Raw genomic sequence first — 22445 nt, 5'->3', positions numbered from 1 at the left:
ATTGGAAATTTTGATTAACTTAGCATTGAATATAATTCTTATGCTGGAAATAATATTTCAAAAGAGACCCCCGATAGAAATTAATGAAAAATATCCAAGAATTGGGAATAAACTAAAATCCCCAAAGTTGGGGATTTTTGAAATTTTATCGGGGGATTGTCAAATAATCTTTAAAAATTACTAAAACACATGTTTCAACAACACTGGGAATATTTACTTTGAATTACATTCCCAAAATTTTTGAATTTATAAGATACCCTGGAAAAGTATGAAAATGTCCCCCAAAGTTGGGGATTTTTGACATTTTTTTTCTTGAGATTGTCAAATGTTCTTTAGAAATGACTAAAACACAATTTTTAGTAACACTGGGATATTTACTTTGAATAATATTACAAAATTTTTGAATTTCTAAAATACCCTGAAAAATTGGTCAAAAATCCCCCTTAATTGCCATAAAATCCCCTACTTTCGATTTTTTTTTATAAATTCTTAAAGAGAATTTCGTTCAAAAATACCTACAATGTTTCAATATTATGGAGGGGACACCCAATTGGACAGTATACCATAAAACTAGGCCACTGGGTTAATGGTAATATATTTTTGTAGACAAATACATCTTTGCAGAACTTCCCCTAAAATCCAAGACAATTTTTTTTTCCAAATAAAACCATTGTTCTCATTTTCGTTCAATATCAAAAAATTTTATTTAATCGTCATCAAAATCCACACTAAAATTCACTTCTTAGAAGCAATCATCAATGCTGGGCAAGGTACCGTCACAGTACTTCCAGGTGGACCAGGCAGTCCAGCCTTGTTGTTTCAACACCAATTGGGCGCACTTGACAGCGGGTTCAATGCTATCGACCAAGAAGTCTTCACACTTGATCTTGCACTCATCGTAAGAAAAGGCACCAGAGGGTGGGGAGCACCAGTAGTAGTTGTTAATTTGGAAGATACCATAGTCGCGGGAGCCATTCGAGTTCAAGGAGCCAACAGCCTTGGTGTTGTAGGACGATTCGTGTTCAGCAATGCAGGTCCAGCGGGCCAATTGGTTCTTTGGTACACCCAATTTGTACATTTCACGGGCCAAGGAGCAACGGTTGTAGACGGTACCCCAGGCAGGGGCGACCAAGAGGACAGCAGCCAAAATGGCGAAGGTGAATTTGAACATTTTGCTTAAGTTTTTTTTTTTTGTAAAACTTTCATTTTGGGGTTTAAAATCTTTTTCGGAGTCACATCGGATATATAATTCAGGATTATGAAAAATAATTTTTTAAGGGGGCCGGAACTGCAAAATGTTAATTTTTGTGGGATTTCTAGACCTATAAAGTATGGACTTGTGAAGAAAACTTCCTTTTGAAGAAGGGACATAACGTGAGAAATTGATGCTTTGATAAATTTTTTCCACGGATGGCCAGAGCTGGAAAACGTGAATTTTAAAAGAATATTTTTTAGAGTTGGCCCAGCTTCGAAAATATTGATTTTTAACGGATATTTTTTCAAGGAAAGCTGCTGCTGGAAGATTAAATTTTTAGCGAATATTTTTTTTTTAAAGGAATGTCAGGCCTGGAGAACACCGATTTAAAAAAAAATATTTTGCCTCGTATGGGTATACCTAGGAAACATGGGGTTATAAATTATTTTTTTTGTCAGAATATTTGTTCAAGAATACCCAGGCCTGGAAAACGTGGATTTTTAAAGAATATTTTTTTCAAGAATACCCATTCCTGGAAAACGTGAATTTTTGAAGGATATTTTTTCAAGGATGACCAGACCTGTAAAACGTGGATTTTTAAAGAATATTTTTTCAGGGATGACCTCTTCTAGGAAACGTGGATTTTTAAGAATATTTTTTCAGGGATGGTCAGGTCTTACAAATCTGGATTTTTAAAAAATATTTTTTTCAAGGACAGTCAGCTCTGAGAAAGTGGATTTTTAAAGAATATTTTTTCAAGGATGGCCAGGTCTGAGAAGCGTGGCCAGGTCTGAGAAGCGTGGATTTTTAAAGAATATTTTTTCAAGGAGAGATTTTTAAAAAATACATTTTCAAGGATGGCCAAGTCTGAGAATCGTGGATTTTTAAGGAATATTTATCCAAGTATGGCAGGTCTGAGAAACGTGGATTTTTAAAGAATATTTTTTCAGGGTGGTCAGTTCTAGAAAACGTGAATTTTTAAAGAATATTTTTTCAAGGATGGCCAGGCCTTTAAAACGTGGATTTTTAAAGAATATTTTTTCAAGGATGGCCAGGCCTCTAAAATGTGGATTTTTAAAGAATATTTTCTCAGGGATGGCCAAGTCTAGGAAACTTGGATTTTTAAAGAATATTTTTTCAAGGACGGCCAGTTCTGGAAAATTTGTTTTTTTAAAGAATATTTTTTCGGGGAAGACCTGTTCTAGAACACCTGAATTTTTAAAGAATATTTTTTCAGGGATGGCCATGTCTGAGAAACGTGGTTTTTTAAAGAATATTTTTTCAAGGATGATCATGACTGAGATTTTTAAAAAATACATTTTCAAGGATGGCCAAGACTGAGAATCGTGGATTTTTAAGGAATATTTATCCAAGGATGGCCAAGACTGAGAATCGTGGATTTTTAAGGAATATTTATCCAAGAATGGCAGGTCTGAGAAACGTGGATTTTTAAAAAAATTTTTAAGGATGGTCAGGTCTGAAAAACGTGAATTTTTAAAGAATATTTTTTCAGGGATGGCCCGTTCTAAGAAAAGTGGATTTATAAAGAAATTTTTTCAGGGATGGCCAGGCCGGGAAAACGTGAATTTTGTGAAAAATATTTTTTCAAGGATAGCCAGGTCTGAGAAACGTGGATTTTTAAAGAATATTTTTTTAAGGATGGTCAGGTCTGAAAAACATGGATTTTTAAAGAATATTTTTTCAAGGATGGCCAAGTCTAGGAAACGTGGATTTTTAAAGAATATTTTTTCAGGGATGGCCAAGTCTAGGAAACGTGGATTTTTAAAGAATATTTTTTCAGGGATGGCCGTGGATTTATTAAAAATATTTTTTCAAGTATAGCCAGGTCTCAGATACGTGGGTTTTTTAAGAATATTTTTTTAAGGATGGCCGTGGATTTTTTAAAAATATTTTTTCAAGTATAGCCAGGTCTCAGATACGTGTATTTTTAAAAAATATTTTTTTCAGGGATGGCCGTGGATTTTTTAAAAATATTTTTTTCAGGGATGACCGTGGATTTTTAAATTTTTTTCTCAGATACGTCGGTTTTTTAAAAATATTTTTTTTCAGGGATGGCCGTGGATTTTTTAAAGACATTTTTTTCAGGGATGACCGTGGATTTTTTTTTTTTTTTCAAGTATAGCCAGGTCTCAGATACGTCGGTTTTTTAAAAATATTTTTTTTTGGATGGCCGTGGATTTTTTTTAAATTATTTTTTCAAGTATAGCCAGGTCTCAGATAAGTGGGTTTTTAAGAATATTCTTTTAAGGATGGCCGTGGATTTTTTAAAATTATTTTTTCAAGTATAAACAGGTGTCAGATACGTGGGTTTTTTAAGAATTTTTTCAAGGATGGCCAGGTCTGAGAAGCGTTGATTTTTAATAAATATTTTTTCAAGCATGGTCAGGTCTGAGAAACTTGGATTTTTAAAGTATGGCCAGGTCTGAGAAACGTGGATTTTCAAAGAATATTTTTTTTCAAGGATTGACAGATTTTTATTCTTTTTTTTTTCAAAAATCCTCTGAATGTTTTTCCAACGTTGGGTGAATTTGAGCATTTTGCCCAAATTTGTAGGAAGTTTGAGTATTTTCCCCCCAATCTGTCCTCTAATTTTAATATGTCACCTTGAGAATAGTTTGGATTTCGTGAAAACCCTAAAACTTTTCCTTGCTAATTATTTAATTAAGAAGTCCATGGAAATTATTATAATTTCACACATAGACACATTACTCTCTTTTCGCCATTGGAAAACTTGCTCACATTAGCCGATGGCCCTACAACCCTGCCCTTCTTTGTACAAGAAAATCAAACGCAAAATCGAACTTTTTGTACTTTTCTCCCGCCTCCGACACCCACAACATCAGCAAATAAATGTTGAACAACAAAATCCATAAAAATTAATTGCTGGCAATAGTTTGAGTTCCCCTCCCTCCCACCTGGCAGGAGAGACAGCCATAAAATGTCATGAAATATAAAATTATGCCACTAATGTCTTACGGTCCACATAATTCATTATAGGGAAATCACTACCCACTCCACTGCAATTTTGGGGAAATTAGTTTGACATGATTGTTGTTGTAGTTCCGCTTGTTGTGTTGTGTTTTTTTGCTGCAATGGAGTGCCATGGTGTTGCGATGTTGTTGACATTTTGCTGGTTTTATTTTCTTGTAACGTAAACAGGGTGCAGCGGCATGAAAACTTCTAAAAATTCCCGGCGGGAATAGAGTTTTCTAGAGGGATAACTTCGTTTTTAAAGAATATTTTTTTAAGTATAGCCAGGCCTGAGAAACTTGGATTTTTAAAGAATATTTTTTCAAGGATAGCCAGGCCTGAGAAACGTCGATTTTAAAGAATATTTTTTTTTTGGATGGCCTGTTCTAGGAAACGTGGATTTTTAAAGAATATTTTTTTCAGGGATGGCCTGTTCTAGGAAACGTGGATTTTTAAAGAATATTTTTTTCAGGGATGGCCTGTTCTAGGAAACGTGGATTTTTAAAGAATATTTTTTCAAGGATAGCCAGGCCTGAGAAACGTGGATTTTTAAAGAATATTTTTTCAAGGATAGCCAGGCCTGAGAAACGTGGATTTTTAAAGAATATTTTTTCAAGGATAGCCAGGCCTGAGAAACGTGGATTTTTAAAGAATATTTTTTTCAGGGATGGCCTGTTCTAGGAAATGTGGATTTTTAAAGAATATTTTTTCAAGGATAGCCAGGCCTGAGAAACGTGGATTTTTAAAGAATATTTTTTTCAGGGATGGCCTGTTCTAGGAAATGTGGATTTTTAAAGAATATTCTTTTAGGGATGGCCTGTTCTAGGAAACGTGGATTTTTAAAGAATATTCTTTTAGGGATGGCCTGTTCTAGGAAACGTGGATTTATAAAGATTATTTTTTCAGGGATGGCCAGTTCTGAGAAACTTGGATTTTTAAAGAATATTTTTTTAAGGATGGCCAGGTCTGAGCAACTGGGATTTTTAAAGAATATTTTTTCAAGGATGGCCAGGTCTGTGTTGCTTGGATTTTTAAAGAATATTTTTTCAGGAATGGCTCGGTCTGAGAAACGTGGATTTTTAAAGAATATTTTTTTTCAGGGATGACCCGGTCTGAGAAACGTGGATTTTTAAAAATATTTTTTTCAGGGATGACCCGGTCTGAGAATCGTCGGTTTTAAGAATATTTTTTCAGGAATGGCTCGGTGATTTGAAAGAATATTTGCTCAGGGATAGCCAGGTCTGGAAAGCGCTGATTTGAAAGAATATTTGTTCAGGGATGGCCTGTTCTAGGAATCGTGGATTTTTAAAGAATATTTTTTCAAGGATGGCCAGGCCTGGAAAACGTGGATTTTTAAAGAACATTTTTTCAAGGATGGTCAGGCCTGGAAAAACTTGGATTTTTTAATTGGATTTTCTAGATTGGAAGATTTTTATTTTTTTTTCAAAAATCCCCGGGTTATTTTTCCAATTTTGGGTAAATTAAAGATTTTTTTTCCAAACTTTTTAGGAAGTTTGAGAATTTTCCCCCCAATCTGTCCTCTAATTTTAATATGTCACATTGAGAATAGTTTTGGGTTTCGTGAAAAACCCAAAACTTTTCTCTGATAATTATTTAATTAAGAACTCCATGGAAATCATTATAATTTCACACATAGACACATTACTCTCTTTTCGCCATTGGAAAACTTGCTCACATTAGCCGAGGGCCCTACAACCCTGTCTTTCGTTTTACAAAAAAAAAATCAAACGCAAAATCGAACTTTTTGTACTTTTCTCCCGCCTCCGAATGTTGAACAACAAAATCCATAAAAATTAATTGCTGGCAAAAGTTTGAGTTCCCCTCCCTCCCACCTGGCAGGAGAGACAGCCATAAAATGTCATGAAATATAAAATTATGCCACTAATGTCTTACGGTCCACATAATTCATTATAGGGAAATCACTCCTCACTCCACTACAACTTTTGGGGAAATTAGTTTGACATGATTGTTGTTGTAGTTCCGCCTGTTGTGTTGTGTTTTTTTTTGCTACAATGGAGTGCCATGGTGTTGCGATGTTGTTGACATTTTGCTGGTTTTATATTCTTGTAACGTAAACAGGGTGCAGCGGCATGAAAACTTCTAAAAACTCCTGGCGAAAAAAGGGTTTTCTTGATGGATAACTTCGTTTTTAAAGAATATTTTTTCAAGGATAGCCAGGCCTCAGAAACATGGATTTTTAAAGAATATTTTTTCAGGGATGGCGCGGTCTGAGAAACGTGGATTTTTTAAAGAATATTTTTTTCAGGGATGGCCGTGGATTTTTTAAAGAATATTTTTTTCAGGGATGGCCCGGTCTGAGAAACGTGGATTTTTAAAGAATATTTTTTTCAGGGATGGCCTGTTCTAGGAAACGTGGATTTTTAAAGAATATTTTTTTCAGGGATGGCCTGTTCTACGAAACGTGGATTTTTAAAGAATATTTTTTTCAGGGATGGCCTGTTCTAGGAAACGTGGATTTTTAAAGAATATTTTTTTCAGGGATGGCCTGTTCTAGGAAACGTGGATTTTTAAAGAATATTTTTTTCAGGGATGGCCTGTTCTAGGAAACGTGGATTTTTAAAGAATATTTTTTTCAGGGATGGCCTGTTCTAGGAAACGTGGATTTTTAAAGAATATTTTTTTCAGGGATGGCCTGTTCTAGGAAACGTGGATTTTTAAAGAATATTTTTTTCAGGGATGGCCTGTTCTAGGAAACGTGGATTTTTAAAGAATATTTTTTTAAGGATAACCAGGCCTGAGAAACTTGGATTTTTAAAGAATATTTTTTCAAGGATAGCCAGTCCTGAGAAACGTTGATTTTTAAAGAATATTTTTTCAGGGATGGCCCGGTCTGAGAAACGTGGATTTTTAAAGAATATTTTTTCAGGGATGGCCCGGTCTGAGAAACGTGGATTTTTAAGGAATATTTTTTTCAGGGATGGCCGTGGATTTTTTAAAGAATATTTTTTGTCAGGTATGGCCTTGGATTTTTTAAAGAATATTTTTTTCAGGGATGGCCGTGGATTTTTTAAAAATATTTTTTTTAAGTATAGCCAGGTCTCAGATACGTGGGGTTTTTAAGAATATTTTTTCAAGGATGGCCAGGTCTGTGAAGCTTGGATTTTTAAAGAATATTTTTTCAAGGATGGCCAGGTCTGAGCAACTGGCATTTTTAAAGAATATTTTTTTCAAGGATGGCCAGGTCTGTGAAGCTTGGAGTTTTAAAGAATATTTCCGACTGAAAGAATATTTTCTTATAGTCCATAATTTTTCTGCCCCACCCTGTTATTGTCACATTAAAAATTTAGCATGAAAATAACCGGTAATAGATTATTCTGCAATGATTAGTTGGTGCAAGCGAACTTAGAAAAAAAAAAAAAAAAACAAAAACAACAAGAAGAACAATAAATAACACCTGTTCCGAATCTCATGCGTGTTTCCGTTATGATGGGTATTCGAGTTCAAAGGACGAGTAAAGGGGTTAAGCGCATGTTTTGATGATGGCAATGCTAGTGTCACCCGGAAAAATTCAGGAAAAAAGGGTTACGATGAGTTAAGTGTGGCTAAGGAAATTTACATATGGATGTAATATTTAATTCACCTGCCCCCGAAAGGGGTCATGTTTGTTATAACCTCTTTGCTAGGTTATTGAGATAAAATATAGAATTGTGAACTTTAAAAAAATATTCTTAAAAACGTAATTAAAAATTAATTATTATTTTTTTTTAAATAAAAACTAGTTAAAAAGGAACTTTTATAGCACATTAGTGGCGCCCAACGTGGTGGATGGCATGCCACCACGTTGGGCGCCATTAATGTGCTATAGTAATAAAACTAAACTCAGTGTGTTTGTCATTGAAATGGCTTTTTCAACGAAAGCATTGTAGAACCTAAGTGGCGCCCAATGTTTTATGAGCCTCATAGATATTCAAAATGTTTACCCTTTGTGGGCAAGTTACCAGAAGGAGTGGACCAATATATCCCAATTTCACACCAAACCTTGGGTTAATAAAAATATTGTGATGTGTGTAATTTGAAGAGAACCGGATGCTTATTTCGGATTTTATGATCGTTTTGGTTATTCAAAATGTTGACCCTTTGTCGGGGAGGTACCAGAAGGAATGGTCCAATCTGTACCATATTTGTAGCAGAGCTTGTGTTGATGGAAATATTCAAATACGCCAAGTCTGAATGGAATCGGATGTTAATTTCGAGATTTATAGGCTTCATGGATATATAAAAATGTTGACCCTTTGTGGGGGAGGTACCAGAAGGAGTCGACCGATATACCCCATCTTCACACCAGACCTTGGAATAATAAAAGTATTTGGATGTGTGTAATTTGAAGACAATCGGACACTTACATCACATTTTATAAGAGTTAAAATTATTCCAAATTTTTTACCCTTTGTGAGGGAGGTACTTGATGGAGTGTATCGATTTTCGCAATTGATCTGGCACTGAAGCAAATATTAGGATTCGCAAAGTTAAAGCAGAATCGGATTATCCTTTCACTTTCTGTGCAGAAAATTATTTTCTTTGAAAATTTTGACAATTTTGTGGGGGAGTTACCAGAAGGAGTGGGTCGATTTTTTTCATCTCCGAACTCGATCTATGTTTGACAATAATATTACTATGTACTAAGTTTGGATCAAATCGGATACTCCCTTTGAGAGTTATCGTGCACATCAGCCAGATAGACAAACGGACGGACGGACGGACATCGCTAGATCGACTCCAAATGTCCTGAACGGATTTGGTCCAAAGAGACCTAGGGTCAAATAATATATACCCTCTATAGCTATATGGCTGAGGGTATTAAAAATCCTAAAAAAATATTGCCCTGAAAAAAAGTTCTTTACAAATTCCATGAAGGACCTTAAAGATTTTTTTTTTTTTTGGAAAAATACTCTTCATAATCCTAGATTTGATGGGCGTTCAAAAAATATGTCCAACTCCCCAGAATTATAGACCTATAAAAATATAGACATCTCAAATTTCGTTTATGGCCTCAAATATTTATTTCCTTTCAAATCCTACGGTCAAACAACTTAGAAGCAATCATCAATGCTGGGCAAAGTACCGTCACAGTACTTCCAGGTGGACCAGGCAGTCCAGCCTTGTTGTTTCAATACCAATTGGGCGCACTTGACAGCGGGTTCAATGCTGTCAACCAAGAAGTCTTCACACTTGATCTTGCACTCATCGTAGGAGAAGGCACCAGAGGGGGGAGAGCACCAGTAGTAGTTGTTGATTTGGAAGATGCCATAGTCGCGAGAGCCATTGGAGTTCAAGGAACCGACAGCCTTGGTGTTGTAGGACGATTCGTGTTCAGCAATGCAGGTCCAGCGGGCCAATTGGTTCTTTGGTACACCCAATTTGTACATTTCACGGGCCAAGGAGCAACGGTTGTAGACGGTACCCCAGGCAGGGGCGACCAAGAGGACAGCAGCCAAAATAGCGAAGGTGAATTTGAACATTTTGCTTAAGTTCCCAAAAACAAACTATACATTTTCGTTCCAAACTGCCTGCTTTTATAGTCCGGTGAGGCCTCTTCAAAACCATTTCTAATCTATTTCGAATACACTAAAGGTACTTGAGAAACTATAAGTTATGTTAAGGCCTGATATTATCTTAACTAAACTAATTTGTAGGCACCCAAAAAAAAATCGACCATCGACCCATCCATCATTGAGGTTCTTATCAGTTTCCACAGCCAATTTTTTTGCTATAAAACCCCTGGACACTTGGTAGAAAAATCATAGTTTGTTTTCGGCAACTTAAGCAAAATGTTCAAATTCACCTTCGCTATTTTGGCTGCTGTCCTCTTGGTCGCCCCCGCCTGGGGTACAGTCTACAATCGCTGCTCTTTGGCCCGTGAAATGTACAAATTGGGTGTACCCAAGGATCAATTGGCCCGCTGGACCTGCATTGCAGAACACGAATCGTCCTACAACACCAAGGCTGTTGGCTCCTTGAACTCCAATGGCTCCCGCGACTATGGCATCTTCCAAATCAACAACTACTACTGGTGCTCCCCACCCTCCGGTGCCTTCTCCTACGATGAGTGCAAGATCAAGTGTGAAGATTTCTTGGTCGATAGCATTGAACCCGCTGTCAAGTGCGCCCAATTGGTATTGAAACAACAAGGCTGGACTGCTTGGTCCACCTGGAAGTACTGTGACGGTACTTTGCCCAGCATTGACGACTGCTTCTAAGAAGTAGATTTAATGGATTTTGATATTTGATAAAAATAAAAGATTTTCGAAAAAAGAAAACATAATATCCCTTCGAACTTGTGAACGGGGAGGTTTTGAAGAAGGTATTTTAATAGGTCTATTTGAATTTCTTTAGTAAAACTGTTCTATATTTTAGAAACGGATTACTTAAGTGCTGCTTATTATAAAACAAGTAAAAAAAAACATTTAGTTCGGCCGGGCCAAACTTTTAATACCCTCCACCTTAGGGTAAAGGAAACATTAGAAGAAATGTGGCAAAACCCATTAAAATGCCGAACATCGGGAGGTACCCTTATATGGGGGCTATACCAAATCGTGGACCCATACATGCAATGTTTTGCCACACGTACAGGGACCCGTTATGACCTACAAATACCAATTTTTAGACAAATCCGTGAAAAAAATGTGGCAAAAATAATCAAAATACCGAATATCGGGAGGTACCTTTATATGGGGGCTATACCAAAACGTGGAGTTATACATGCAATGTTTTGCCACATGTACAGGGACCTGTTATGACCTACAAATACCAATTTTCAAACAAATTCGTGAAAAAATGTGGCAGAAATCATCAAAATACCGAATATCGGGAGGTACCGTTATATGGGAACTATACCAGAAGGTGGACCGATATATCTCATTTTCATTACCAACCAACCATCCTAGACACAATACAAATTGCTCTGCTAAATTTTGGCGCTCTACGTCAAATAATGTGGGCTGTATCGTGATTTCAACAGACAGACAGACGGACATCGTTAAATCGACTTAGAATTATATGCTGATTATGAATATATATATACTTTATGGGGTCTACGACGAATATTTAAGGATGTAACAAACGGAAGGACAAAGTTAATATACCCTCCTTTCCAAGGTGGAGGGTATAATGACTTCACATTATATTTTAATTTTTGGAATGGTTTAATTCATCGGCTGGCTTCTTCGTAGAGGAACAAAGGAGTTTTCCAAAGAAGCCCAGCCGATGACTTAAGCTGGGAATACATAAAGCGCTTATTTGGCTGGCTTAAGTCATCGGCTGGCTTCTTCGGAAATGAACAAAGGAGCCTAGGGCCAAAATCGAACTAGGTCAACCTAAAACTCCTTTGTTCATTTACGAAGAAGCCAGCCGATGACTTAAGCCAGCCAAATATGCGCTTTATGTATTTCCAGCCTCAAGTCGATCAAAGAAGTATTATTAAGTCATCGGTTTGCTTCTTCGGAAAAGAACAAAGGGCGAAAATCGAGCCAAGTCAATCTAAAACTTCTTTATTTCCCTAGATGATTTAAAGTAAAGTATCTATTTCTTGCGCCATGTGAAGGTCGTCTATGGCGAGTGTCATGGTAGAAGAATACAGGTAGATGCATCAACGCTTGGGAACATTAATATGTCAACATTTTTAAAATATTTTGGCAAAAATAAGTACGTTTTGACATGTTTTCTCATACGATGCAAATCGGAAGTTGTTATAAAAGGTGTTTTTCAAAAATTTCTACAAATTTAAATAATTTTTCATTCAACATTTTCAATCCCAAAATCGGTTTGACAGTTCATTGTCCCAGCAGCTGTGTCGATGCGACTACCTGTATTCTTCTACCATGGCGAGGATGGCATCTTAAATCCAGTTTACACCCTTTGTTTGAGATGAGTTTTTTTACTTTGCACTTTTATGGCATACTTTTAGGCACTCGTACTGTAAAATGTGGTCTTATAGCGTGTTTACACACACAATCGTTATCAGGGTTAACCCTGATAACTGTCCAATCACAATAAATTTAGCGTAAGTTTGCCATAGCCATATTTATTGTGATTGGTCATCCGGATGGAGATTTGTATGTAAACGTGCTTTTATCATGCTTACCACACTTAAGGTTAGAATACATAAAACGCTTTTTTTGTCTGGCGTAAGTTATCGGCTGGTTTCTTCGTAGAGGAACAAAGGAGTTTAAGGTTGAATTAGTTCGATTTTGGACCTAGGCTCCTTTGTCTTTTTCCCAAGACGCCGTCCGACGACTTAAGCCAGTCAAAAAAGCGTTTATGTATTCTCACTTTTATCATATCTGGCCTGGATTATAGCTGGTATATACACCAAATCAAATTTTTTTATTGTTCCACTAAATTAACGTGTAGTTACACGTAGCACCTTTCTTCGTCTGGATCCTTTTTTATACCCTCCACCATAGTATGGAGGGTATATTAAGTTTATCATTCCGTTTGTAACACCTCGAAATATACATTTTAGACCCAACAAAGTATATATTCTTAATCAGCATAAAATTCTATGTGGATTTAGCAATGCCCGTCCGTCTGTGGAAATAACTCTGGCTTCCGAACGAAATGAAGTAGGTTGATACAATTTTACTCAAATGTATATTATGTCTGCAGGACTTTTGGTATTGATAATGGGTCATGTAGGTCCACGTTTTGGTATAGCCTCTTGTTAAAGATAATAGAATCCAATCTTCCTCTTCAATTGTCAATTCTATTATGGATCCTGCTCAGACGATCAATGTTTTTAATAATGAGAATAGAATTCAATCACTCTCTTCGATTGTCAACGCTATTCTCTATTCGGATTGTGCTCGGAGGACCTTATTCTTTGGACGTAGTTTCAATTCTTAAATCATGCTCGAAGGACCAATTTAAATGAGAATAGAACCCAATCTCCCTCTTCGATTGTCAACACTATTCCCTATTCGGCTCGACTGGAGCAATGTAAAGTGAGAAAAGAAACACAACCGCTTCGTTTGGGGGTAGATTAAATTCCCTCACATGTAGGTCCACGTTTTGGTATAGCCCCCTGTTAAAGATAATGGAATTCAATCTTCCTCTTCGATTGTCAATTCTATTCTGGATCAGAGGTTCAATGTTTTTAATAATGAGAATAGAATCCAATCACCATCTTCGATTGTCAACTCTATTCGGATCCTGCTCGGAGGACCTTATTCTTTGAATGTAGTTTCGATTCTTAAATCATGCTCGAAGAACAAATGTAAATAAGAATAGAATCCAATCTCCCTCTTCGATTGTCAACTCTATTCTCTATTCGGCTCGACTGGAGCAATGTAAAGTGAGAAAAGAAACACAACGGCTTCGTTTGGGTGTAGATTTAATTCCCTCACATGTAGGTCCACGTTTTGGTATAGCCCCCTGTTAAAGTGAATGGAATCCAATCTTCCTCTTCGATTGTCAATTCTATTCTGGATCCTGCTCAGAGGATCAATGTTTTTAATAATGAGAATAGAATCCAATCACCATTTTCGATTGTAAACTCTATTCGGATTCGGCTCAGAGGATCTTATTCTTTGGATGTAGTTTTAATTCTTAAATCAATGTTTGAGAATCGAATTCAATCTCCCTCTTCAATTATCAGCTCAATTCTCTATTCGGCTCGACTGGAGCAATATAAAGTGAGAAAAGAAATACAACCGCTTCGCTTGGGTGTAGATTTAATTCCCTCACATAATCGTATGCGTCAGCGCAAAAGATCACCGAATTGTTCACATGTGGCATTTTATGGCGGCTGGGAAATAGGTCCGGCTTGAAGGACCAATGTTTGACAATAGAATCCAATCTCCCTCTTCAATTATCAACTCTATTCTCCATTCGGCTCGACTGGAGCAATATAAAGTAAGAAAAGAAACACGACCGCTTCGCTTGAGTGTAGATTCAATCCTAGATCCGGCTTGAAGGACCAATGTTTGAGAATAGAATTCAATCCCCCTCTTCAATTATCAACTCTATTCTCTATTCGGCTCGACTGGAGCAATATAAAGTAAGAAAAGAAACACGACCGCTTCGCTTGGGTGTAGATTCAATCCTAGATCTGGCTTGAAGGATCAATGTTTGAGAAAAGAATCCAATCTCCCTTTTCAATTATCAACTCTATTCTCTATTCGACTCGACTGGCGCAATGTAAAATAAGAAAAGAAACATGACCCCTTCGTGTGGGTGTAGATTCAATCCTAGATCCGGCTTGAAGGACCAATGTAAATATGAATAGAATCCAATCTCTCTCTTCAATTGTCAACTCTATTCTCTATTCGGCTCGACTGGAGCAATATAAAGTAAGAAAAGAAACACGACCGCTTCGCTTGGGTGTAGATTCAATCCTAGGTCCGGCTTGAAGGACCAATGTTTGAAAATAGAATCCAATCTCCCTCTTCAATTATCAACTCTATTCTGCATTCGGCTCGACTGGAGCAATATAAAGTGAGAAAAGAAACACGACCTCTTCGCTTGGGTGTAGATTCAATTCCCTCACATAATCGTATGCGTCAGCGCAAAAGATCGCCGAATTGTTCACATGTGGCATTTTACGGCGGCTGGGAAATATGTAATTTTAGAATATTTATTGTTTATTGCAAAAGTACCTCACTATTTTAACGACATTATTCACCGGAATTGTTTCAAGTTTGGTATTTAAAGTTCGTAATGGATCCTACAGCCTATGACAGAAAACTATGTGTGCAGGTCCACGTTTTCGTATAATTACTAAATAATGGTACGTCCCGATATTCGGTATTTTGTTACTTTAGCGTTATTACCCGCCGGAATTGTTTCAAATTTGGTATTTGAAGTTCGTAATGTATACTACAGCCTATGACAGAAAATTATCTATGCAGGTCCACATTTTGGCATAGACCTCATATAACAGTACCCCTCCGATATTCGATATTTTGACGATTTTAGGGAAATTGTTCACCGGAACTGCTTTTGTATTTGAAGTTCTTACATTCTGTGGCAGAAAATTGTCCGAGTAGGTCCAGGTTTTCGTGTAGCCACCCTATATCGGTATCTCTCTATATTCGGTATTTTGATGATTTTAGCTACAATATTTCCCCGGATTTTTTCACTATTTAATATTGTAACAGAATATGACAAAAGTTGCCTACGTAGGTCCACGTCGTCGCATAGACCCCAATATAACGGCGACTTCCTATATTAGGTATTTTATTTTTTGAAAATTTCCAAATTTGTTTCAAAAGTCAAAAAGGCCTTTTATGGCTCGAAGGACCAAATATAAAAATGTAAAAAGAGAAAGACTACCGCTTCGATCGGGTATAGATTCAATTTATATATACGGTTCGAAGGACACAATTCAAAATTGAGAAGAGAAACACTAACGCTTCATTCAGGTGTAAATTCATATCTCTATCCGGTTCGAAGGATCAAATGTAAAAAGGGGGAAAAACTCACTACGTTCGGGGGTAGAATCAAGTCTGATTTAATTAAAAAATATTTTTGGAAGTACTACAAAAACGGATAAAACTTGACCGAATCACAGCCACACAATTATTCTCATATGTATATCCTAATATTGAATAGAGAACATTGCAGGACTGCCTTGGTTCTTTTATTCAAGTTACGTTACAGAAGATGCAGAGCTAAAATGCGATCACCTTTTTTATTCTGCCACGTCTAAAGAAGTAGGAAATCATATAAAAAATATGTTTTTTTGCAATCTCAATTTTTATTAATCAAATCCTCTTTACCCTCAACAACTTAGAAACAATCATCAATGCTGGGCAAAGTACCATCGCAGTACTTCCAGGTGGACCAGGCAGTCCAGCCTTGTTGTTTCAAAATCAACTGGGCACACTTAACGGAGGGTTCAATGCTGTCAACCAACAGATCATCACACTTGATCTTGCACTCATCGTAGGAGAAGGCACCGGATGGAGGAGAGCACCAATAGTAGTTATTAATTTGGAAGATGCCATAGTCCCGGGAGCCATTTGAGTTCAAGGAGCCAACAGCCTTGGTATTATACGACGATTCGTGTTCAGCAATGCAGGTCCAGCGAGCCAATTGATCCTTGGGTACACCCAAACTGTACATGGCCTTGGCCAGGGAACAGCGAGTATAGATTGTGCCAAAGGCTGGCGAGACCAAGAGCACTACGGCCAAGATGGCAACTGTGAATTTGAACATTTTTGTTATGACTTTTTGTTGAAGAGTTGTCGAAACTAAACTTGCATTTCGTTGCAAATTGCCGGGGTATTTATACCGAAGTTCCAGCTTATCAATGCAGAAGAAATTTGGTATTTGGAACTATTTTTGGAACACAAATATTGTTCTAGAAAAAATGACACAGAATTAGATAATGTTTTTTTTTTTTAATTATTATCGAGTGCCTTAAGTACTTACAGTCCAATTATGTTTGTCCAGGCGTTCATCATCAATCATCGTGGGAATTTGTCTTATCTTTGTTTGGGTGGCATACTTCCAATTTGTTGTACAACTGGGCGATAAAAACTCTATGTTATTATTTACATTTTGAAAACATAAACAATATTTTCACATCTGGAAAATTCGAACAACATTATTTAATGAATCCAAATCTGGGATAGATTGCATTATAGGCAAAAGTGTAAACTTTTTTAATGCTTATGTAAAAATAAGAATAAGAAACGACCGCTTCGTTCGGGCATAGATTAATTTCTATTCATGTGGCTTGAAGGACCAAATGTTAAATTGAGAAAATGAACCCCACTGCTTTGTTCGGATGCAGATTTAATTCCTATACACGGCTCGATGAACCAAATATAAAAGAGAAAAACTACCGCTTCGTTCGGGTGTAGAATAAAGTCTCGATAAGGCTCGAAGGACCATATATATATATATATATAAAAGAGATACTATATATATAAAAGAGACACTATCGTTTCGTTTGGATCTAGACTCAATTCTCTATCCGGCTCGAAGGACCAAATGTAAAAATGGGAAGAGAAACACTACAGCTTCGTTCGGATGCAGATTTAATTTCTATGCACGACTCGAAGGACCAAATATAAAAATGTAAAAAGAGAAAGACTACCACTTCGTTCGGGTGTAGAATCAATTATCGACCTAGACTCAATTCTCTATCCGGCTCGAAAAAAACAAAAGCAAAATTGAGAAGAAAAACAATACCGCTTCGTTTGGATTCAGATTTAATTCCTATACACGACTCGAAGGACCAAATAAAAAAAATGTAAAAAGAGAAAGACTACCGTTTTGGTTGGGTATAGATTCAATTTATATATACGGCTCGAAGGACACAATTCAAAATTGAGAACAGAAACACTAACGCTTCGTTCGGGTGTAAATTCAAATCTCTATCCGGTTCGAAGGATCAAATGTAAAAAGGGGAAAAAATTCACTACGTTCGGGGGTAGAATCAAGGCTGATTTAATTTAAAAATATTTTTGGAAGTAGTACAAAAAATATCATAACTTAACCGAATCGCAACCACACAATTATTCTTGTGTATCCTAATATTGAATAAAGAATATTGCAGGACTGCCTTTGTCCTTTTATGCAAGTGGTCTTGCCTATCCACTGAGCGCATCGATATCTGTGTGTGTGGGTCATAACCTTTTTTATACCCTCCAAAATATTATGGAGGTTTCCGTTGAATTTTAAGGTTTCCCTGTGTGTGTCCTAATTCTGTTTGGTGTCCGTGGTCGATGTGGTGTAATTTGGTCAAAACTGATTGGCTGGCCACAAGAAGAAAATTTACTGATCGCAAGTTGTCTTCTCCTGTGTATAAGAATTAAGATTTTAGCACTTAATCAACGACCAGGTAAAAGACACCCTTTTTATTTTATTTATGTTTTGGAGCACGGAAGGAAGTCCAGGGAATTGGAACTGACAAAAGACGAAGAAATTGGAAAAATAAGAAAAATTATCAAAAAAATTCATAATTATAAAAAAAAAAAAAAACTATAAAAAATTAGAATACAACATATTGACAAGACGATGAACCTAAAAGAAGATACTGACAACACAAGTTCGTGCTATGGAGTGGCAATGAAGTAAAAAAACTGTGATATTAATTTTTAACTAGTGTAGTTTATTATATGTTATATATAAACTCGTCTTAAAAATGATATTACGAATTCCCCAGAAGAAGTCGCCAAAACAGCGACGAAACGTCGGGAATAAAATACAAAATAAAATTATTTTGTTTTAATTTGTATATGAAACCTAAGGTCAAGAAGTTAAAACACACAAACCATATTAAAAATTAATTTAAATAACGATAGAAAAATATTGATAGACATCCAAAATATTACTATTTAGATATAGTTTAATAAATTTAATTAAATAGTATACGTATATGTTGTGATGTACTTCAATGTAAGGATGTTCAACGCCAGTTTCCTTTAATTTTTGCTATTGAGGCCTATGTAAGAGAGCTCCTTTACAGTAGGTAGTATTTTGATTAGAATTTGAGGTCTGAGAAGTAAAAGAGCTCCTTTACAATAGGTAAGATTTTGATTAGAATTTGAGGTCTGAGAAGTGAAGACGAAGAAAAGTCCATAGGTTTAACACAAGAAAAATTTGCGATTTATTCATTTTTATTTTTTTATATAATCCGTGTAAAAAAGGGACAAAATTTATCTGTATCTAGTCGTAAGACCCGTCTGTCAATAAATAATATTGTGATTAGAATTAGAGTGAAAATAAAATATGTGTTAAAACTTTGTTAATAGGGCAATATTCTAACTGGGCAAAGAGGTGAGTGTGTGTGGGGTCTTCAGAAAATTAATTTAAAAAGGAACCCCCTGAAGATCATGGAAGGGTGGGCGAATGCGGAAGTAGGAACATCAACTCTCCCTTGTCTGAGCAGGTGTTGTGTTTGGCAATACCCAAACATTGTATTTGTGATGTGTAAAGTTCAAATTTCGTGTTCGTCTCGAGGTGTTACAAAGCTGACGGTTGAGAACCAGACCCCGAGTCCGCTATTAGCCGGATGGTCACTTTTAACGCCGCCAATCGGGATTACGTAACATGGTACAATAAGAAGGTAGAACAGCTTCGCAAAACTTTAGAAATACAGCCTTGAGACTATGTCCATTTCCTGCCAGAATTATTTAAAATTATATGTAATAAGTAAGTTTCATTGGTTTTATATTTTTCCACATTTTTTAAAAAGTTAAAATCTAAAAACCGGTGCATTTTTATTGATGTGTATATCGCCGAAATCTCTTTAAGACTTTCCCGATGACGCCGGCAAAGTGTGTGTCGTTTCCATCTCTGTTCAGTTAGTCCTGGGTGTTTAGCTGTGTTCAGTGGGCATAACTTCACTTCACAAAGACGCATGTGTTTTTGCAAAGGCGTTGTTTACACATTTTGCCTTTGAACAACTGGAATATACCATAGTAGAAGAATACAGGCAGTCGCATCGACACAGATGCTGAGACAATGAAATGTCAAACCGATTTTGGAATTGAAAATGTTGAATGAAAAACGCGAATTATATTAACCTCCGAATAATGTCTTATAAGAAAACATATAATTTTTGACATATCAATGTTCCCAAGCGTTGATGTAACTACCTGTATTCTTCTACTTTGGAAGAACTGGAAAATACTTAAAATTTGATTTGATTTTGGAACATGGCAGACGCTCACTAAGAGCAATGTGAACTTATTTTTAAATATTAATTGTCTGCATTATTTTGGCTATTTTTTGGATTCTCTTCTAACCTCGTAAGGGAGTTTGTAAATTCGTAAGTTGAACCCAATTGATGTAGATACCGAAAAACGTTCTATGTATTCCCATATTAATTTTAAATACTCATCCTCTTCAGTGACAAATTACCCACGGTTGTCTTAAAAGCTCAAATTTAAACACCTGACAGAAAAATGGCAGACAAGCTGACTATAATTGAATAGATTCCATAACAAAGGAGATCGAAGGGGAACGTAGAAATAAAATTAAGTACTTCAAGTGCAATTATCATATCTAGAAACCATCCATCATCGCCCAACTGGTCTTATCTTGCTTATGAGGCGTGCGACAATTTTCCCACTATAAAAACCCCATTAGCAGCCGGTGGAAGGCAGTTCTTGTTTGTCAACAAATTAAGCAACTAAACCAAAACAACAAAAATGTTTAAATTCACCGTTGTCATTTTGGCAGTAGTGCTCTTGGTCTCTCCAGCCTATGGCACGATCTACACTCGCTGTTCCTTGGCCAAGGCCATGTACAGTTTGGGTGTACCCAAGGATCAATTGGCTCGCTGGACCTGCATTGCTGAACATGAATCGTCGTATAATACCAAGGCTGTTGGCTCCTTGAACTCAAATGGCTCCCGGGACTATGGCATCTTCCAAATTAACAACTACTACTGGTGTTCTCCCCCATCCGGTGCCTTCTCTTATGATGAATGCAAGATTAAGTGTGATGATCTGTTGGTCGATAGCATTGAACCTTCCGTTAAGTGTGCCCAGTTGATTTTGAAACAACAAGGCTGGACTGCCTGGTCCACCTGGAAGTACTGTGATGGTACTTTGCCCAGCATTGATGATTGTTTCTAAACTTTGGAGGATCAAAGAAAGAGAATTGTGATTAATAAAAATTGGCATTGAAAAATATTTTCATTTGTTTTAATAATTTCTTTCATAAAAATTCAAAGGGAGGTCCAACTTCAACAAAGAAAAAGGGAGTTTTTCATGTAGCCTTCAAGGGAGAATGTTCCACTTTTTCTTTAATATTTTCTAAAATCTAAAATATTTAAGTTAAGTGGAATTATTGGAATTCAAAGTTCTGAAGGGGTTGAAGGCTGACATAAAATTAAAAACGTCATTCAAGGACTACACAAGAACTAGTAGCACCCAGAAAGTTTCCTTAAGGGTTTAAAATCTCTATTTTTATACGCCCCAAGAAGAGATAAATAATATTTGTGTTCCTAGGATGCGGAACATTTGTTTTTACTTGCGAAGGAACGCCAAAAAACGAGTATTTTTAAAATATGCCACTGGTCATACGTAAATATTTAAGATATGAAAACAATTTTAATTTGAATGATGGCAACGTCGAGTACGTTGGAAAAGAGTTGCCATATTCGATTTTGGAAATGAGTTTTTCTCTATTGTTTTGCCATGATTTTGGCCATTAAATCTTGATCTCTATTGCCCTGTCTTTTGTAAACGCTTGGTAAAGGAAATGGATAAATGAACGTACGAGCTGGATCCATTTCCTATAGCTTCTTTCACACAATTAATTTATTTAAGAACCTGAAAGAGTATATAAAAATGTTACTACAATTGTTTTCCTTAATGATATGAAAAAAAAAAAAAAAAATGCAAAACTAGTAGAATCGTTCAGATTCTGGAACAGAACTAGTTCCTTATTTGAACTAGATCCTTATAAAACAATTGAAATCTTATTGAAACAACGAAAAAGTGACATTTATCTCTCTCAACTTGCATTTCTCCCACAAATCCCATTTTACTTTCCGGCAAACTTTCTACGTGTGAACTGGAACAAAGTCCAGTTCCACACAAGAGTAATAGCATGAAATTCTTATACGAAGGCAATTAGGATTTGTCTAAAGACGCACATTTTCATGGCACTACTTATGTAAGGACCGAGATTTAAGGAAGTAGATGCAAAAAAAGATCTGGGCGTAGTTCCGATCGTTCCTTTCACAGAATAGGTTCATTTTGCAACGAACTAAAGGCGAGAATACATAATACGTCTTTTTTTGGCTGGCTCAAGTCATCGGCTGGCTTCTGCGGAAAAGATCAAAAAGTGTAGGGCCAAAATCGAACTAAGTCAACCTAAAACTCCTTTGTACTTCTACGAAGAAGCCAGCCGATAATATAAGGTGAGGACGCATAGAACAAGTTTTTACGGACTTAATGTGGAATTAATCCGAATAAAATATCAAATTCGCTGTTTGACAGATTTTCCAATTTTGCTCGCCCAAATTCGTATTAAGTTTCTAAAGAGAACACACAAGTAGAAAAAGAGAGTTAAGGTGAAAATACATAAAGCGCTTATCTAGCTGGCTTCTTCGGAAATGAACAAAGGAGCCTAAGGCCAAAAACGAACTAAGTCAATCTAAAACTCCAGCCAGCCGATCACTTAAGGCAGCCAAATATGCGCTTTATGTATTTCCATCCTTATATTTTTGTTTAAATGGATGTGAACATTGTGCAAATTTTTGGAGTATGGAAAAGTTTGTTTTTGGGCAAAAGTAGTAGAAACGTTTTGGTTTTGG

At 36.3% G+C, this 22445-nt stretch overlaps 5 protein-coding genes across 5 annotated transcripts; 2 read left to right on the top strand and 3 right to left on the bottom strand.

Moving 5' to 3' along the window:
- Positions 1 to 670: 670 nt before the first annotated feature.
- LOC105261500 (lysozyme 2) lies at positions 671 to 1178 on the bottom strand. Its single transcript, XM_011292181.3, has one exon. It carries the CDS (start codon positions 1169 to 1171, stop codon positions 743 to 745), a length of 429 nt encoding a protein of 142 aa, XP_011290483.1. The 5' UTR covers positions 1172 to 1178; the 3' UTR covers positions 671 to 742.
- An 8026-nt stretch (positions 1179 to 9204) lies between these two features.
- On the bottom strand, positions 9205 to 9723 carry LOC105261501 (lysozyme 2-like). The gene has a single exon (XM_020035062.2). The coding sequence runs from the start codon at positions 9685 to 9687 to the stop codon at positions 9259 to 9261; it is 429 nt and encodes a 142-aa protein (XP_019890621.1). The 5' UTR covers positions 9688 to 9723; the 3' UTR covers positions 9205 to 9258.
- Positions 9724 to 9967: 244 nt separating this feature from the next.
- LOC101888410 (lysozyme 1-like) lies at positions 9968 to 10490 on the top strand. Its single transcript, XM_020035061.2, has one exon. The coding sequence runs from the start codon at positions 9997 to 9999 to the stop codon at positions 10423 to 10425; it is 429 nt and encodes a 142-aa protein (XP_019890620.1). The 5' UTR covers positions 9968 to 9996; the 3' UTR covers positions 10426 to 10490.
- Positions 10491 to 15898: 5408 nt separating this feature from the next.
- Positions 15899 to 16445, bottom strand: LOC105261502 (lysozyme 2-like). The gene has a single exon (XM_011292185.3). It carries the CDS (start codon positions 16379 to 16381, stop codon positions 15953 to 15955), a length of 429 nt encoding a protein of 142 aa, XP_011290487.2. The 5' UTR covers positions 16382 to 16445; the 3' UTR covers positions 15899 to 15952.
- Positions 16446 to 20273: 3828 nt separating this feature from the next.
- On the top strand, positions 20274 to 20814 carry LOC101888240 (lysozyme 2-like). The gene has a single exon (XM_020035063.2). The coding sequence runs from the start codon at positions 20329 to 20331 to the stop codon at positions 20755 to 20757; it is 429 nt and encodes a 142-aa protein (XP_019890622.1). The 5' UTR covers positions 20274 to 20328; the 3' UTR covers positions 20758 to 20814.
- Positions 20815 to 22445: the final 1631 nt, after the last annotated feature.

Source organism: Musca domestica, unplaced genomic scaffold (assembly GCF_030504385.1).
Source record: "Musca domestica strain aabys unplaced genomic scaffold, Musca_domestica.polishedcontigs.V.1.1 37, whole genome shotgun sequence".
In the NCBI taxonomy this organism is placed as follows: domain Eukaryota; kingdom Metazoa; phylum Arthropoda; class Insecta; order Diptera; family Muscidae; genus Musca; species Musca domestica.
This window is presented reverse-complemented; position numbering and strand designations above follow the sequence as displayed.

Bases quoted from the DNA above. Each gene is read 5' to 3' on its own strand.
- LOC105261500 (XM_011292181.3), bottom strand. From the start codon at position 1,171: ATGTTCAAATTCACCTTCGCCATTTTGGCTGCTGTCCTCTTGGTCGCC.
- LOC105261501 (XM_020035062.2), bottom strand. From the start codon at position 9,687: ATGTTCAAATTCACCTTCGCTATTTTGGCTGCTGTCCTCTTGGTCGCC.
- LOC101888410 (XM_020035061.2), top strand. From the start codon at position 9,997: ATGTTCAAATTCACCTTCGCTATTTTGGCTGCTGTCCTCTTGGTCGCC.
- LOC105261502 (XM_011292185.3), bottom strand. From the start codon at position 16,381: ATGTTCAAATTCACAGTTGCCATCTTGGCCGTAGTGCTCTTGGTCTCG.
- LOC101888240 (XM_020035063.2), top strand. From the start codon at position 20,329: ATGTTTAAATTCACCGTTGTCATTTTGGCAGTAGTGCTCTTGGTCTCT.